The sequence below is a fragment of the Botrytis byssoidea genome (assembly GCF_014898295.1).
Source record: "Botrytis byssoidea strain MUCL 94 chromosome Unknown BBYS_005, whole genome shotgun sequence".
Taxonomy (NCBI): Eukaryota; Fungi; Ascomycota; class Leotiomycetes; order Helotiales; family Sclerotiniaceae; genus Botrytis; species Botrytis byssoidea.
This window is the reverse complement of record NW_024065846.1, coordinates 310-18,605: the sequence shown is the minus strand read 5'-3', so window position 1 is coordinate 18,605 and position 18,296 is coordinate 310. Positions and strand designations below refer to the sequence as shown.

The window sequence follows — 18,296 nt, the reverse complement described above, 5'->3', positions numbered from 1 at the left end:
GTCATCGCGTACCTACACTAGATTAAGACTCGGGATTTTGCCCCCCTAATGAGTAAGCGGTCAGGATAACAGCATCCTTATCACACAAATCACATGCAGGTTGAATTCTGCCGGGGAAATGTTTCCCCGATGTGTACCAAAAGCGGTAAGTGCCGCTTAGATACGATCTGGCAGCATCAATCAGTTGAGAGCTCCAGGAACTCAGAAGCTCTTTCGAAATACATATACAATCAATTAATTCCCTTGTGTCAGTATGGCGCAAACAATAACCAATTCGGGTCATGATGATATGATTGTGAGTATTTCTTGGTCCCATTTTTCTGGTTTTACCAGAAGTTGTTCATCATTAGCTTTCAGCGAGTTATCGAAAGTCAATAAACTAATTACTTGTTGTCTAGCACGATGCAGCTTTAGATTATTATGGTCGCAGACTGGCAACATGTTCGTCGGATCGTACAGTAAAGATCTTTGAAATCGAAGGGGAAACACATCGTCTTACAGAAACACTGAAGGGGTATGTTGCTTTCCTGAAATCCCTCTACACTTCAAATACACGGGCTTCGTGCGCTCAACACACTGGTTATTGCACATTGCACATTGCATATCTTCTACAAGTTCACGATGACCTATCTTCTTAACCTCCCACTGCTTTACCCTCTACCTAGCTAACATATCCACTCCAGCCACGAAGGAGCCATCTGGTCCATTTCCTGGGCTCACCCCAAATATGGTAACATCCTCGCCTCCGCAGGCTACGACGGCAAAGTTCTCATCTACCGCGAAACCTCATCGGTATGGACGAAAATCTACGATTTCGCTCTGCACACTGCATCCGTCAATTCTCTGTCCTGGTGTCCCCATGAATCCGGATGTCTCCTCGCTTGCGCATCCTCGGATGGAAATGTTTCGGTTCTAGAATTCAAGGATAACTCCATGGACCATAAGATTTTCCATGCGCATGGTATTGGTGTGAATAGTGTCTCTTGGGCGCCATCTTCGCAGCCGGGTAGTTTGGTCAGTGCGAATGCGGGAGGAAAGGAAGGTGGTGTGAGGAGATTTGTTACAGGTGGAAGTGATAATCTTTTAAGGATTTGGGGCTGGGATCAAGCTAGTTTGAGCTATAAGGTTGAAGGGGCTCCATTACAGGGACATGGCGACTGGGTTAGGGATGTTGCGTGGAGTCCTACGGTTTTGCAAAAAAGTATGTTTTCCCCGTTTTTTATTTCCATCATTTCCCCATCCCCCACAATGAAGGATTCAAACAACCAACAAATCAATAGGTTACATAGCATCCGCTTCCCAAGACAAAACCGTGCGCATCTGGACCTCATCCGCAGCTTCTAGCCCAGGTCAATGGGAATCTAAAGTTCTCCAATTTGAACGCGAAGTCTGGCGCGTATCGTGGAGTTTGAGCGGAAACGTATTGGCAGTTAGTGGAGGTGATAATAAGGTTTCTTTATGGAAGGAAAATTTGAGGGGCGAGTGGGAATGTGTTAAGGAGATTGAGGAATAGATTTTAGTCAAAAGGCGCGCGCAGAGGCAGGAGGTGGGGGACGAAATGAAGAGAAAGAAGTTGAGAAGTTGATCAAGCGTTCGTGCGAGTAGATGAGGCGTTTTGGGACAGATACCGTAGGCAGGTAAACATAAAGACAAAAGATAAACTTCGAATAAAATGATATACAAAGTACAGAGAAGAGCTGCAAGTTTGTAAGTTTGACAAAAAAGAAAGAGAATTCGGGGTACAAAAGAACACATGCAGAACGCAAAGCACTCTCTTGAGTTTACATGTATGTTTACTTATATGTTTACTTATATGTTTACTTATATTCTTATGTTGTATTTCAACACACATGTATACAGTAGATAATCATTCACATTATACCTATCCGTACATCAATACACACTCCGTACATCATTACACACACATCCAGCACATCACACAAATCTCTATCTCCATTCCTCTTTGATCATTTTTCAATGCCTCATTCTTTAATTCTCATCAAGATCCTCAATCTACGAACCAGCTCGGTTCTCTCATGTCCATCCTCCATGAAGTACGTGTTACGTGCGCTCTTTCCTTTCTACAATCTATAAAAATCTTCGAGAAACGAAACGGCACGAATCCATACGAAAATGACCATTCATTCCATTTGAACTCAAGAAAAGTACATCGCTCGCTGATCAATGCCCGCCCGCGTGCATACATGCATACTTTCAATTAGATGGATCTAGATCTAGATCTAGATCTCAAACTCATTCGCATCTAACCTTCACCCAAATCTTGCTTCCCTCCACCTCCACCACCACAACCTCCTCCACGAAAGTAAAAAAATGCAGACGCTGATGTAAACGCGGATCACAAACGCAGAAACCCATATATTGCAAGATACCGCCCCATTCTCAACGCCATATTGTGAAGAAAAAAAGGGGGGTATACCCACGACGCAGATCCATTTATATCCAGCCAACACCCCAATCCCATTCCCAATCCCTCAAAACAAACTCCCTCCCTTTTGCAAATCAACCCACCCACTTCCTTCCCTACTGCTCACTTCTTACCAAAGAAAAACATTAATATGAAAATTGAAACAAGGAAAGAGAATCGCGCAAATAATTTTTGAAAAAGAGAATACCAAAAGTACGTTGAAGAATATTTGTCTGGAAAGAATGTCGAGAGTTGGTAAAATATGTGCAAATCAAGGCGAAGAGACTTGAGAGTAAACGATGCCCGAGGTTCGTTGTTAAATATGAAAAAATTCATAATGTTGGTCCAAAATAATACTGTTTGTTAAAACGAAAAGAAGTAATTCAGTCGCGTTATGATTCTATGTTTCAATGTTTGTCATCAGATGTGTCGGGTATGTTAAAACGGTATGCTTGCTGTTGCTGCGTTGGTGCTTTGAAAATATGCCCATGATCTTGGATAGATTCATCCCAAGTATCGTTAATTGATAGCCTTAAATCGAGGAATTCATTCCCCATTTTAATGTTAGATGTGACGGGCACTGAAAAGTCACGGCAAACCATTAAATGAAATATGGTTAGCTCGCAAGAGCAGAAAGCTAACAATGGTTGTAGAGCTTCAAGAGTTTGAGAAATTTCAAAGCTTCCTCGCCATCAATGGGCTCTGCTGCATCACTCTCATCAGTATTCCAGAAAACGAATGGTCCTGACATGACATTCCTAGAAGAATGAGATTGCGCATCGAGCCATCGACCAACAATGATGCGACCACCAGGTAAAACACAACCTTCATAGCCCCAAGACTGCCCTGGATCATGGAATCCATTCTGATCTGGGAAAAACTTCATGATGGTAATTCTTTGAAAGCCGGGAATCCCATGTTGTGGAGGAATCCCATGTACAGCTCCATAGAAATGAGCAGTCGAGGAAGAGTCATGTGAAGAACCATAGAAGTACTTCACACCTGGATTAGGGTTTTCTCTTGGTTTCTTGATGTCTTTTTTCGATCGAGTAGCGCGTCTCGAGGCACGACGTTGAGGAGTGGGCTCAGGGGTAGCATTAGAGAATGGATCACTATGAAGGATTGTTTCCCATGACTTGGGCCATTGTTTCTCTCCGAAAATCTGGTCGTCGAAAAATAGAGATATATCCTGTCGCAACACCAAGTTAGTCATCCTGCACCACTGACACGTTCCCATGATTGGCTTACCTGAAATGACTCCCCACCATCTAGTTCATCCGAGTAAGGACCATCGTCAGTTTCTTCTCCAGCTTGTCTCATTCTTGCCAATTCATCAGGATTGACATAAACTAAGGTCGAATTAGTTTGCGGGAATTTGAGGCAGCATTTATCGTCGACACTTACAATAGGCCCCTTTCCAATGGCTTCCTAGCCTTTGTGTTCCTGACTTCAATCGACCCAACCATGGTTGTGGTAATTGACTTTGTTCAAGTTCGGCATAGGCATGAGCGAGAAGTCCTTCACCCTTTCCAGCTTTGAGGTGAAACTTGAAGAAATTCGCCACATGTAAACACCAACGGACGTTGAGATCACCCTTCCATTTCCCGAGAAACAATGGTTGTCTCGCTGGTGGTGCGTAAACCTCCAACTGGGACAAGTCGAACTGAGAGATTGTATTTGTGCAATATCTTGGATCCCAAGAAATGGATGTCAAGCATAGTTGAATCAACAACACTCGGGTGTTGGCATTACTATCAACTGAACAAATCGCTTTCAGATTCCACTCATTACGAGTTTTCGCAATGGAATCAATGATATCAATGATATCTCCAGCATGAGTTGTGCCCGAGACGAAGGATCCTTCAACATATTGTCTAATGTAATCGATATTGCGACTTACAATCATCTCATCGCCGTTGTCGTCATAACTTTTGTAGGCATCGGATTCTGTACCATTTCATTAGTATGTACGCTTGATGAAGACAGCTTCAAAAGAGACATACCAATTATAAGATTCTGGAGCATATCAAGGACCTTTTCTTGTGCCTTTTCGATTCGTGCGATATCTGCAGTAGGAAGGTACCTGTACTTGTTGAATTCGAACTTAGTGTAGAGTTTGGTGGTCGTGTGTCTGACCTGATACTTCTCCCTCAAAAGCTCTACGGGCGCATCGGGTACCGCATCAAATTTCTCCAGAAATCGATAACGCCAGACACTATCCGACATAGCACTGCGAGTGTTTCGACAGATCTGAGAGTATCGTATGATGTCTCGATCGTGGGACAAGAACTTGACGATATTTTGGTGTACCTGTATTTGCGTGGTTAGCAAATAGAGTCTAGGGGGAAGCATACGCAAATCTCGGACGACTATTCGCAATGACTTCAACAATGTTGTTCGTAGCCTGAGGAATAAGGGATGTCGTCAAGTGATCTTCAGGTTATCGCAATCAGACGAATGAATCTGATGTAGTTGTCGGTACGACGACATACACGACTGTCGAACATGAGTAGAAATATTTAAAAGACAGAACGTACCTCTGTTGGGATAACTTCCTTAAACAACTTGTCAAGGTTAGTATTTGGAGCAGCAACTGTTGCAGCAGCCATTGCAATAGGACCTGAGTCAACGACAATAACCGATCCAGTATCGGAGTCGTCATCATCCTCATCACTCCAAGCAGTAACACTACTATCGAGTGCGCCGATCTGGGAAGACTTGTTGTCATCGTCATCGTCGTTTTCTACCGAGGAGGAATCGTCGCTATCCGAAACTACTAAATAGGCCTTGGCTCGCTTGGATCGAGAGACTTCGAACGATTCGTCCTTCTTCCTCTTGGATACGGTATAGGGAAGTATTGATTGAGTAGAGCGTTGAGAAACGTTCTTCTTCCTCTTGGTCGGCATCTTGAGGTACGTAGGTGGTGATGATTGGAGGCCGAAGATGAATTGAAATGAGATTGCAAGTGCGAAGATTTTCAATTGAGATGTGTTGATGGAAGTTTTAAGACACTGCGACGGCACGAATGGAGTTGGGAGAAGTTATTTAATGTTAAAATGATGGATGTGATAGTTGGGTGGGAGTTGAAGGTGATAAATTCTTGAAGACTTAATGAGGTAGAGGTAGGCTAGAAAACTAGTAGTGAATCTGGAGCTGGCTAGCTGATCTTCGGGGTCAAAAGATGGTTAGTTGGAAAGCAAGAATCAATATGTATTGGAAAAGATCAAATCGATAATGTCGAAACGATCTCTGGCTATGTAACGTATGTGTTTTCTACTGAAATTTAATTAGATTGAGAGATCCTTTTCGAGATATGATATATCGGGAAGGGGCATCTGGGAAAAAAAGAGGAAGGCAGTCTGTCAGCCTTACCCCTCATACCCTTAGCCTGTGCTATAATTGGAAAGATCACACCTACCTGCATAAGCCACACATATTCGGGGACTTTTGATTGGTCTAAATCAAGAACACAAACAAGTGATGGACGAGGCTCACAATTGACCGGTACTAGGTGGCATTTCGATAGTTCAAGGGCTTCACGTGAAGTATGATATTTTGCTAGTAGGAAACATAGGAAGAACCATAAGATCTTGAGGTAACGATTTTAGTCGAACTTTGGACGATACCTTCGCTACTAGAGGAATTTCCACAATCGTATCGACTTTTTGGGGTTGTCGATGAACCTTTTTGCAGTGGTGAATTATTGTAAGGTGTACTAGGTAGGTAGATACGGAAGTGGCCCTCCCTTTCCAATTCTGTTTCTGTACAATAGGAATGATTCCAATTTGCAAACGACCATCATGACCTTGGCTTGAACATGGAAATTCGTAGTCTAGCAAGTAGGAAACGCCAGGAGCATTCTAGCAACCTCTTGCCATTTGGATTTGGATTTGGCCTTGGATATTGATGATATTCCTTATGTCAGGGTGCTACTTTTTTGGTGGTTTGGTGGGAAGTATTCATTTCACCCTTTCAGATCATTTCACCGAGACAAAAGGAATGGAAATGGTGGAGAAAGAGCAAGAGCAAGAGCAAGATCAAAGAGAAGGAATTGGAAAATACTTTGATACCTTGATACCTTATTATCATAAAGGCATTTCAACTGTTTACTTTTTCGAAGGGGATTTGTCAAGGCCTTATTGTTTCCTATCAATGAATATGAGATATGCAGGTGGTAGGTAGTAACTGGTCTGGATTGAGGTTCGTTTGTAATTCGTTTGTAGTGATGCTTTGACCTTGTGAGAGAAGTAAGATAAATATAAGGATAGCTTTCTACTCATCCTCAGACTTTGGACGACAGGACTACTCGAGTAGAAAGGAATATCAATTCAAGTCGAATCGATTTAATTTGATTTAATTTAATTTAATTTAATTTAATTTAATTTAATTTAATTTAATTTAATTCAATTCAATTTAATCCAATTCAATTCTCCAACAATGTCAATGTCAATGTCAGTGTCAACGTCAACGCCAACGTCAAGTCTAAAATTTAAACAATGTCGATACTTCCAATACCGAGGTCTACCAGCTTATTATAGGATCATCAATCAATCAATCGCCTCGATGTCTCACTTAACTCACCTAACTTCACTCTCATTTCCGCTCCCCATTTTTGATAATGAATGACATCTCTTTTGACCTTTTGAACCTTTATCTCTCTTTATCTTCGTATCCAACCACTCACCTACTCCCTCTTCCCCATCCAACTCGCTGTCCCAAAGTTTCCAGAGTTCGGATATCGCCTTTTTCCCTCGGTGTGGCTGATGGCTGATGGCTGATGGCTGATGGCTTTCCCGGACATCTTTCCATGATCTGCTCTCCGTCTGGGCAAATCAACGGGAAAGCCATGTAAGTCATGTTCAACATCTCTGGGCGTAAGCTTTATGCACCTTTCCACGATCTTATTCACACTCCCGTCTGGGCGACAGGGCTCTCTTCATACAGACCCAAGACGGGAGGCTGCAACAAAAGTCTGGGCAATCTGCACCTCATGTTGCTTCAAATTACAACAACTTCAATATCCATCATCATTCACCACCTGGGCATACATAACCAAAATCGATTCCCCAACTTGATACGTTTTCGCATTCGCCACATGGATTCTTCTTCTAACCAACTACCTACCTACTAAGGACAAACGAACAGCTTCGAAAATAACCCATATCTCCATCCATTGTTTCTCCATCTCTCCTACAAACTTGACATGAGACGAGAAGATCCACCTCTCATGCGGCACACCATTGCTTATCTGTGGCTTATGACTTCGTTCGTTTTCTTGACCAACCTTCATTGTTAAAACCTGGAATTAGAAACTTCAAGGGAGAAAATGGATACCTCGTCTCGACAATCCCCGAATTTCCAGATTAGGTCAAGATAAGCATGAATTGAGGAATCATAAACCAATCATGAACCTTTCTTGCCTCTTCATTGCTGACTATTCCCAACTATTTCGTACCTTTACCAAACCCAGGTATTCCGACGAAAATGTTCTCCATTCATTCAACATGGATAAACCTTCCCAAATCATTACAATGCTACCGATAATAGGGCTACGCGGCACGGCCGATTTTGCAAATTTCTTATCGAAATATTCCTTCGTTCCGTTTTCTTCCCATGAACTTCTAATTTCACAAGTATCATCATCCTTTGGAATATATCTTCCTATCTCTTGCATACGTCGCCAATGAATTGATCATCCGACTCTCTTATCTTCAAACCGTCAGCCAAGGACGTTAAAATAGTGCCCCAATCTTCCTCTGCTACATTATCCATCGTTCTCGCTCTATATATATACACGCGTTGGTATATTCACAGATTTTTACTTTCTTGGCCAAGCTTCTTTTTCAAGAAAAGTTCACCGTTTCTTGTGCGTTCGTTCGTTCGCTCGCTCGTTCGCCATGCCTTCTACCGACAATGCCGAGAAGAAGATCGACGAACATAACCGTGCTTCAGATTCATCCAACGTCGAAAAAGGTGATATCATTCCGCGAAATGAAAACGCTGCCACGAGACACGAAGATCAAACAATTGCCATTCTCGAACTCGTAAAGGCTCAAGATGAACATCATCCTATGCACTGGCCTGCCTTCAAACGATGGGGTATCGTGGTGGTTTATTGCATGTTGCAGACATTTGTTACTCTTACCAGTACAACTTATGTCTCTGCTGAATTCTTGATCCAAGAAAAGTTTGGAGGAACTACTCAAATCGTTACTTTGGGTCAGAGTATGTTCATTTTGGGAACAGCTGTCGGTCCCATCTTTTTGGGTCCATTATCGTAGGTTGAACACAACATATGACGCACAACGCGATCATCGTGGTTGTGAACAAGAACTATAACTGAACATTCACAGTGACCTGGGTGGCCGCAAATGGATTTATGTTATCAGCATTGCATTCTATGCAGTTTTGAACTTTGTGAGTCATTTTCGGAGCAATCTCCAATATTCTTTTTAACGAGTCTTAGGGAACCGCATATGCTCTTAACCTTCCTATGCTTGTTATCTTTATGTTCCTTGCTGGCACGGCAGGTTCTACTGCTCTTTCTAATGTAGCTGGTACAATCGCGGATCTCTTTGGTGACATTGATGGCGCCGGACAAGCAATGGCACTCTTCGTCATGTGTAAGTACTGAATCACACTCCAACCCTTGATGTCATGGACAAAAAATACTAATGACGTACACACAGCTGCAAATATTGGTCCATCTCTTGGATCTCCTGTTGGAGAGTGGATTTCCGAAAATGCAAACATGGGTCTCAAATGGATCTTTTTGATTAACGTAATCATCGGATTCGCATTTTCTATCTTATTGTGTTTCATCCCAGAAACACTACCAAGATTAGTTATCGCCAAAGCAGCCGCAAAGAGTGCAACTGTCGATGAGCAAGAAGCTGCCATCTTGACAAGCAGACTCAATGTTCTCCACGAAATGAAGTTCATCACAACCATGACGTTCAAAATCATGTTCACAGAGCCAGTCGTTATGTTCCTCGGGTTGTACAACGGTTTCGCCTACGGTATCCTCTTCTTATACCTCGACGGTGTATTTGATGTTTTCGTCGTCAACAATGGTCTTACTTACATCGGTGCCGATCTTACATATCTTAATTTCGTCGTCGGTGTAGTAGTCATGTTTCTCTTCGTTCCGGTTCAAACTTGGTTCTACGCGAGAGATCGTAAGAAGCATGGTATCAACCGTCCAGAAGCTAGATTCATCACTTCTTTGGTGACCGTCTGGCTTTTCCCAATTACACTTCTTTGGTTCGCATTCACATCTGATGGAAGCGTATCTTATTGGTCACCAGTTGTAGCAGGTGGTGTTCTTGGTTTTGCAGATCCATTATTGTGGCTTAGTATGCTTAATTACATTACTGGTATGTTCCCCCTTCATGATACCGCTTACATCTCGCTAATTTTCACCTCTTCAGACTCTTATCCCAACGTCGCCGGTGCAGCAATCGCAGCTTTCCTCATTCCATCTTTTGCTCTCGCAGCAGGTCTCGCCCATCTCGGTGTCCTCATGTTCGATAACATGTCTACGAAATGGGCTATGGGTACTATTGGATTCATTAGTATTGGTCTTTGTGCTTTGATTTACTTTATCTATTTCTTTGGTGCAAAGATTAGATCGAGATCGAAGCTTGCGAGAAAATATTAGATGAGGTGGATGAAACGATGGATGAGATGTAACAGTATGACTGAGATTGGATTGTGTGTATGAGATTTGTATTACATTGCATTGGGTTGCGTTGGATTGGGACGGGATAAAAGCTCTTGAGCGGCGGATGGATATTTTGGTATCTGGAATTCTGGATTGCTTGCGAATGTTATCATCATCGATATGTTGACGCGTACATGGAAGACGAATTCGCACACGTTATGTTATGTTATGAACTGGGTGGAAAACTTTGATTCCTTTTTTTTTGTTCATACATTTAATACCCTGTTGTATAGTATAGATAGCGCGAATTTTGTTAATTTATAAAATTCATGAGTAGAGATTATCATTCCTATTTTTTTTTCCTCCTGCATTCAAGATTTGTGGGCTTAAAGGCCAAAATACTTTTCGTGTCGGCGTGATGATCAAACCGTGTAGTTGAAGGACTTCTCTCCTCGCTCTCTCCTGTGTTGTGCTTGTGGCTTTGCGGAAATGTGGGAATGTGGGAATGTTGGGAGGAGAGTGGAAGAGTAGTGGTTTTTAAAAATTCGTAAGATTATTAGAGTTTGGATCAATGGCTGATTGATTGCTATGCTATGCTATGCTATGCTATGCTATGCTGTGAGTAGGAGGGGGGATGTGTGAATGGGAATGGGAATGGGAATGGGAATGGGAATGGGAATGGGTTTGTGAATGGATGATGTATGATGTATGATATACTCGTAGAGAGAGATATTTGATTTGGGTTATTTGATAGGGGTTAGAGGGGTTAGAGGGGCTTGGGGGGCTTGGGGGGAAGGAGGGGAAGAAGAGGGTGTGAAGGGTTTTTGGGGATATGAGGTTATTTTATGTATTGTATTGGGATACTTGATTTGTGGTGTTTGAGATGAATTAAAGAGCTTGAGGGAATGTGTGAATAGGTTTGTTAGATCTATGATATAAAGATATTTAATTTCTACTATCTGATATGCATTAGATGTGTGAGAGTTCTTGTATAAAAGGGTTTCCGAATTACAAACTCATTAAATATATTATATTGAGGCATTCAGTTTTTCAATTGATATCGTTTGGTAAATGTGAGATAATTTAGAGGGAATATATGTGAAAAGGGATTCGAGGATGCACGTTTATCGCATGTATAGTATTGAGATGTTCAAGTTGTATTATCTGATGTATCTATATAAAATGAGTCAGAGTTACTGTATGAAACGCTCACAGGTTATATATTCGTTGTATATATAAAAAATGTCTTTCGAATACATACATTGATAATGACACCAATCAACACAAGAAAGAAACAACATCATCCACACAATCAACTTATCCTGCACTTCTTTGTCATCTCCTTTCTCTTTATCACGCATCTTCCAGGAACAATACGATTGTCGTGCGAACAGTTCCTCAAGACGACGATATAGATATATCATCATGAAAAGACGAAGAACAGGAAGTGAACAAATTTGCATGGGGAAGTATAAATGGCTTGATTATATCTGAAAGATGTTATTTCTTTAGAACTCAAACTTCCTTCATAACTACTCTACTCTACTATTCATACTTCTGTAACTTTATATCGGTTGTCTTTTTGAGTAGATATAGAAAATTTCACGGGTATTTGCAATTATGGCGAATATTATCATGCAAGATACTGTTATACACGATACTCTCATGCAAGATACTGTCATGCAAGATACTACCACGCAAGATACTGTCGTGCTGGCCCTCGTGCGAAAAATAACGAGGATGAAAAGACTCAAGAAAAATGGAGTGAAAGTTGCGAGCGAGGTACCTCCAGTCCGCGAAGACTCTTGTTGGGAACCTACCGAGATATCCTACCTTCTTCATCTCTACACTATTAACGAAAACAATATCTCTAGGACTGAAAAGGGCGCGATCTACTACGGTAAAGGCGTCGCAGCTACCCTTGTCCGCGACATGACGGCCGAGTCTGTAAAACATAGCCCAGGAGGCTCGTTACACGCATCTGATCCATGGTACCCCAGAAATTACACCCTTCCGTTGATTGTTGCAAAGATACGGTGCTTGATTCACGAAGAAGATGACTTGGCGGTCGAGTTGGAGGCCGAGTTGAATGCTCACTATGGTAATGTCCCAGATCCCGTAGCAAAACAACCTTCTCGGTTTGCAGTCGAGAGACGGAGACGAGCATTGGCGAAAGAGTTAAAGCAGAAGCAGAAGCAGAAGCAGAAGCCGGAACTCATTATTGTAGAAGAAGCACTTCGAGAGGCAGAGCGCGTACTTGGTGAAGAGCTAGTTCAAAATGCAAACCAGACACTTAGATTAGAATTCAAGAAAGTCAAAAAGCCCGTTATCACTGATAAGACCGATGCTTGATCAACTCTGACCTTCATTTCTTACCTCGTGCTCTCGTTCAAATCTAGGCTGGTCCTAATCTCCACGCAATCTTCTCATTTCCACTACTAAACCCATTGTAAATCTGCAAACCACAATAAAAACACAACTTTCCTTATAAAAATATAATCGTGCACCAGTGAAAATGATAAACGCCCATCTCAAAAGTCAAAAGCCTTGGAACTGAAGGATCACCAGTGGGTGTACGGATTGACGGAACACTTCTCAACTTTCGAAATTTCTAATAAATTCGTTCTCCAATTGTTTGATATCGAAATTTGTAATTTGATTTTTTCAAATCTAATGGATGAACGTAACAACACTCAAAGATATCTAATTCGATACATCGAGAGATGTTGACAAGTCCATTCTTGTAGCGTCCCGTCAATCCGTACACCTACTGGTGGATTGAGTTATTAAACTAACGAACAATACATTTTGTCAGTCTGCACATAGCACAGAATACATGGTTTATCTTCCAATGTTATTCTTATAAAGCACACTTGTGCAAGACCCTTGATAGTAATGGTTGTTCTCATGACACGTGAATATACTTCTTGTTTTCTTAAATCATCATCATTATCATCATAATCTTAATTTAATACCATCTGTCCCAATTGATTCTTTTCAATTCATAATGCATCATACACACTCAAATATTCTCCACTCCCATACAGTACAGCCGTACCATTGCACCTCGAATCCTGAGATGCACAATTCAATCGTATGCCCACGAGCAGGAACTTGTACAGAAACAGAAATCAAAACAGACCAAATAATGATCATCAAATACCTTCCGATCGCCCATTGCATGTCCTTGTGTCCAGCGTCCATCATATCCCAAGTTGCTGTGATTACTCAACTGTGATTTCAGCAGTTGGGTCTTTTCTAATATCCAATTCCATTAAACCTTCTTTCTTGTCGATAACAAGACCCTTCTCGTTGGCCAAATGTAGAAGACAGATGAAACAATAACTAGTCGAGATATCATTCATGACTTGCTTTGGATATACAGTCTGAAGGTTTTGCATGACGGTTGTAAACTGAAGGGTTTCATTTTCATCCGTAGGAATTTTGACAGGTGGGGTTGGGAGTCGTGATGAAGAAAGTGACATATCCTGTTTCAATTCGTTAGTGATAACATTCGGGTATTATAAGGAGCAGATAAACTTACTGGTTGTTCAGGCTCATTGAATCCAATGCCCTTCCATAACTCCTCTTTCAACCTCCTAACGTCAACCTTCTTGGCAACCCTAGCATATTGCACATATTCAGGCCTTAATCTTCTACTTTGTGTAACCAGCTGTGTACCAAACGCGCCCTCTTCTCCGTCTACACCTTGAGCTCCGGCATTCAATATGGCAGCGATACCACCAATGCCTGCACCTTGTCCTTCAGCTCCAGGAGAAAATTGTTCACGTGCGTCGGCGAATTCCATATCATCATCATCATCTATACCTGGCATGGCCAAACCATCATCTTGGAAGAAGTTGGCATCATAATCTCCATGAGGTGGAGCTTCATCCTCTAATGTGTGAGCAGGTTCTTCTTTTCGTGCCCAATAATCTTCACCAATCTCGCCTTCAGGGATATCATCCTCCTTCTTTTGACCAAAAGTTCCGGGCTTGGCACCGAACCCGGATTTTCGACTACCCATTCTAGCTTTAGGTTTAAGGAAAAGACGTAACAGTTGTTTGGAGTTGAAATGCTTGTCATCGGGAAGAAGATTTCTTGTCTTGGACTTCCAATCTTTCTTTGGTAACGATATCGTAGCATTGGTTGGTGCATGAGTATATATGGTTTCAGCCAAAGTGGCATTTAAAGGAGAGATGAAGTCGATTTCGAACGGCTCTTTCTCTTTGCGCGGCTTTGTAACTGCTGGCTTGTTGACATCTTTGATCTTTCGTATCCTCCAGTGTTCAGGGCCGGCCCAATTCTTTTGCAACGCCTCGTCGAAATAACTCAAAATATCATCATGACCGCCTTCCTTCTTTAATCCACGATCAAGAGATATGATGTACTCGCCAGTTTCGGGGTCAAATGAACCAGCGCCTCCTTCTCCATCCTCACCATCGCCACTATCATTATCGTATCCCACATCGTGGACTCGCATGCGTGGTTCGATTGCGGCATCACGAGCCCAAGCTTCACCACCTTCACCGAATCCAGCATCATCTGGAATATCGAAATTTCCAAGGAGTCCATCGTCGTCATCATCGAATCCAATAGGGTTATCATCGTCGAGGAAAATTCCTGACCTATCACCAACACCATTGTCATCCGACTTGTCTTTCTCTTGTCGCCAATCTTCTGGTGCCTTTAAAAATGGAATATCCATAGAACCAGAGGGATCTCCAAGGTCGAAATTCTTTAATGATGGACAAATGTCCTGTTCTTCGAGGAAATCCAAGTTCGGGAAAAACTTGACTCCTAAAGCTTCCACATCTATCTCCACGTCATCTCCATCATCTTCGTCATCCTCATCATCTTTCAGAGTGACATTCGCTGATTCTAAAACATCTTCCTCATCCTCTTCAATGGCGTCAGCCTTTCGTCTTCTACCCCGTCCTTCTGCCGAAGCGTCACCGGCGTCATCGCTACTGTCAAAAACAATACGCCCTTTAGAGTCGATAGAGAGATGATTTAAAAGTAGACCTTTAGCACCACCCTCATCGAAGTCTGCAGATGCTTTTTTGAATAAAGGATCAACGGAGAATTCAAGTTCGAACTTCTTCAATTGTAATGCTGAAAACGAAGTTGCAAGAGTTGCTTCCGATGAGCGTTGAGTCTGAACTTATGATTAGCTATTGTTTTTCTGATCAATTACACCAAGTCCACGATTTGTCCAAGACAAACAGGTATCACAATCAGACTTAATCTAAGATTGGGTGAGCCTCGGGATTTAAATCGAGCTGAATACTTCTTGGAAAGGCACTAGAACCAAAAAATCTTTACACTCCAAGAAGAAATTTCCTTTCGCAGTCGCCAAACCAAAAAGGATGAAACGAGAAAGATAAAGTTGAATGAACTGAGGATTAAGGTAGTAGATCATGGACTGGCGCCTAGTCCTAACGGAACTTTGAGACCAAAAACCTTATGAAGTAGAGATCGCGGATTGATATGGGTTGACTGTGTTCATCATCGTCCTCGCCGTTCTACAGGACCAATTCCACCAGCAGAAAATGAAACAAATGGGAGACAAAAAGAAATATCAAACATACAACAGTGGGGATTCGCTGGTGGTCACCCACCCAACTACTAATCCACCGATCTGAAGCTTGTGTATGGCAGAGCGGACGGGATGCCCAATTCTCTTCAGTCTATGGTCGTATGTGCCAGTAGTTCTCTCATCTGAATTTATATTCAGATGAAAGCTCCAGTCTTCTTCCAAAAGCATGTCGCTAGACAAAAATCCAAATACGACCAGCACACCCTACCACTTGGGTAGATATATGTTGTGCGACCACAATCCTGCTTCACATGAAATGCGATCTTCTATATCTCAACATGAGATGTGACTTGTTTTGAAAAACTTGTACGTCGGCTGGAGAGGAACAAAGTAATAATGAATGTAAGTGGCACATACCCTTTTCTTTGCCTTCTTCCTAACAACTCCATCTTCATCTTCTACCTCTTCCTCACTCTCATCTCCTTCGCCTTCCTCATTTTCGCCCCTTTTCTTCTTGTTGTTGCCGCTATCTGCCAATCCACTCAAAAGCTTGCCGGTCTCTGTAGCTACACTGTCGACTCGACTCGTATAAATTTTTACACACCCATCAAGAGTGTAACTGGCCTTTTGAAAATTGACTCCATCACCCTCCTTCAAAAGTGACATGTCATGAAAATAATCAATAAGCGCAAAGTTCCAGGAATTTGCAGCATTGATTTTATTGTCTGTGGCCATCTTCATCCATTCCTCGAAGTTTGCGAGAATTGGTACGCGCTTCATGGGAGTGACTGCGTTTCCTCCAACCATCATAACCCCGCCATCCAAATCATTCTCTTTTCCCACTCGTCCCGGTGTTCTGTGGTTCACTGACGGTGAGGAGCTTCCTGCTCGTTCAAAGTTCACTAATTTCCGTGGAGTTGCAGCCTTTTTGATTTCGTTCATCTGAGTTTCATGGTGGGCATTTCTCGATTTTAATCGTTTTGCTTTTTCTCGCGCATCGTCATTGAGAGCCAATTTCACTGGCGATGCATCATTCAAAGGTACCCTGCCATCAATCAGTATTGAAAAGTCTCATTCTGCAGAGCGCACGCAAACGAAAAGCATCACATCTGCCACAGATATGGACATTAAACACCATAGCAACGAGGGCAATCATACTTCACGGGAGATTTTGCAGGAGTTGGTAAAGAGCCAGAAGCAACTCTACCCCTCTTCGCACTTGGGTTTTGTGCAACTCTAGGCATATCAAAAAATATAAAAGTTGACGTGATAGGCAGATATGTTGCAATGATGTTAAGTTTGACCTTTGTTTATTTTCTATTATTTACATTTTGGTAGGGACAGCGGGGACCGATTACCCAACCCCGACGCGAGTATTACAACCTTAGGTATCAAGAAAATGGCTTACATAAGCTGATGCGGAATCGAGATAGGACCTTTTATTACATGGTGATTGATTGCCACACCACTTTCGTCAAGAACCGGCGAAAGGATGAATTCTTGAATAAGATACCTAATAAATCCCACTCCCATTTCAATTTGGTGTATCAGATAATACCTCCCCTCAAGTGTTAAGAAAGTGTTATTATATCCTTCCTATCGGTACCTACCTCTCGTCAGGAACACGACGAGAAACACCAGTGGATGTAAGCTTCAAGGTTATCTTGTTACTCCATACACGTTTGCCGTTGATCACCCTTGTCTCAGGTTTATCGATAACCTATCTAGTATCTAGTACTTCTAGAGGTGGACCAGACCCAGTCATTAGCCACACATACGTGCGATTACGATGTTATTTACCATTCACTCTTATGACGAAGATTCCTTTTCCTTGCCGAAATAAATCTCCAATCTCTATCTTGGCAATCTAGCTAGCACAGCCCAGATTACGACTTGGAATTTGAATTTCTACTTTTATCAGAAGCTTTTCCTTCCCATGTAGGTACTAATAACTTCTAACACAATTATCATCGCAATCGCAACTGCAATCGCATTGCTCCGACAAAAGCTTCAGGTCCACATCAGATCATGCATCAAGTATGCATCGAGCTCCTTTGACTAAGGCGTTATCCCGCCCACCAAAACGTTCCAAATATAATTTTCGAGCTTTCTATCTTACCATATTGATTATTTCATTATCAGCTGTGATAAGTCTTGTCGCAGATCAAAGCGCGAAATATCGTTACGGTTCTCAATATGGTGTGGCACAAAAACGAGCATTGGATGCGCTGGACAGTAGAAGACTTGTGAAACGGGATGAAGAGGTTTGTAGGATGCATATAAGCTACGCTAGACTTTGTACTCACATCAATACCATAGTGCCGCCTTGTCCATCATGCCGAAGATAAATGCCAATTCATATTGGCGAATTGCCCCGATGAGACTGCAGGACTTCTCAATTACCTTTCGCTTTACTATTGCAAGCTACCAACGGCCCAACCCTTAGCTTTCACCATTCTTATATTATGGCTTGGACTATTATTCTCGACAATCGGAATCGCTGCGAGCGATTTCTTCTGTATCAATTTATCAACAATTGCGAGCATATTGGGTATGAGTGAGAGTATGGCGGGCGTAACATTCCTGGCTTTTGGTAATGGTAGCCCGGATGTATTCTCGACTTTTGCCGCAATGAGTTCGCACAGTGGCAGTCTTGCAGTGGGCGAGCT

At 42.2% G+C, this 18,296-nt stretch overlaps 5 protein-coding genes across 5 annotated transcripts; 3 read left to right on the top strand and 2 right to left on the bottom strand.

Annotated features, from left to right (window-relative positions):
• Window positions 1-253: 253 nt before the first annotated feature.
• Window positions 254-1,513, top strand: EAE97_002815 (uncharacterized protein; the record flags this gene model as incomplete). Its single annotated transcript, XM_038873327.1, has 4 exons — window positions 254-295; window positions 399-514; window positions 684-1,201; window positions 1,281-1,513. 4 exons carry the CDS (start codon window positions 254-256, stop codon window positions 1,511-1,513), a joined length of 909 nt encoding a protein of 302 aa, XP_038735190.1.
• A 1,549-nt stretch (window positions 1,514-3,062) lies between these two features.
• On the bottom strand, window positions 3,063-5,331 carry EAE97_002814 (uncharacterized protein; the record flags this gene model as incomplete). Its single annotated transcript, XM_038873326.1, has 5 exons — window positions 3,063-3,614; window positions 3,674-3,774; window positions 3,830-4,372; window positions 4,429-4,735; window positions 4,963-5,331. 5 exons carry the CDS (start codon window positions 5,329-5,331, stop codon window positions 3,063-3,065), a joined length of 1,872 nt encoding a protein of 623 aa, XP_038735189.1.
• Window positions 5,332-7,182: 1,851 nt separating this feature from the next.
• EAE97_002813 (uncharacterized protein) lies at window positions 7,183-10,433 on the top strand. The gene is made up of 5 exons (XM_038873325.1): window positions 7,183-8,702; window positions 8,779-8,842; window positions 8,892-9,048; window positions 9,115-9,801; window positions 9,856-10,433. The coding sequence occupies exons 1-5, from the start codon at window positions 8,323-8,325 to the stop codon at window positions 10,083-10,085; spliced, it is 1,518 nt and encodes a 505-aa protein (XP_038735188.1). The 5' UTR covers window positions 7,183-8,322; the 3' UTR covers window positions 10,086-10,433.
• A 1,275-nt stretch (window positions 10,434-11,708) lies between these two features.
• EAE97_002812 (uncharacterized protein) lies at window positions 11,709-12,440 on the top strand (the record flags this gene model as incomplete). Its single annotated transcript, XM_038873324.1, has 1 exon — window positions 11,709-12,440. One exon carries the CDS (start codon window positions 11,709-11,711, stop codon window positions 12,438-12,440), a length of 732 nt encoding a protein of 243 aa, XP_038735187.1.
• An 872-nt stretch (window positions 12,441-13,312) lies between these two features.
• Window positions 13,313-16,871, bottom strand: EAE97_002811 (uncharacterized protein; the record flags this gene model as incomplete). Its single annotated transcript, XM_038873323.1, has 4 exons — window positions 13,313-13,576; window positions 13,633-15,246; window positions 16,045-16,672; window positions 16,786-16,871. The coding sequence occupies 4 exons, from the start codon at window positions 16,869-16,871 to the stop codon at window positions 13,313-13,315; spliced, it is 2,592 nt and encodes an 863-aa protein (XP_038735186.1).
• Window positions 16,872-18,296: the final 1,425 nt, after the last annotated feature.

Coding starts and splice junctions, on each gene's coding strand:
- EAE97_002813 (XM_038873325.1), top strand. CDS start 8,323: ATGCCTTCTACCGACAATGCCGAGAAGAAGATCGACGAACATAACCGT. Junction 8,843..8,891: donor TCTATGCAGTTTTGAACTTT/GTGAGTCATTTT, acceptor AACGAGTCTTAG/GGAACCGCATATGCTCTTAA. Junction 9,049..9,114: donor AATGGCACTCTTCGTCATGT/GTAAGTACTGAA, acceptor ACGTACACACAG/CTGCAAATATTGGTCCATCT.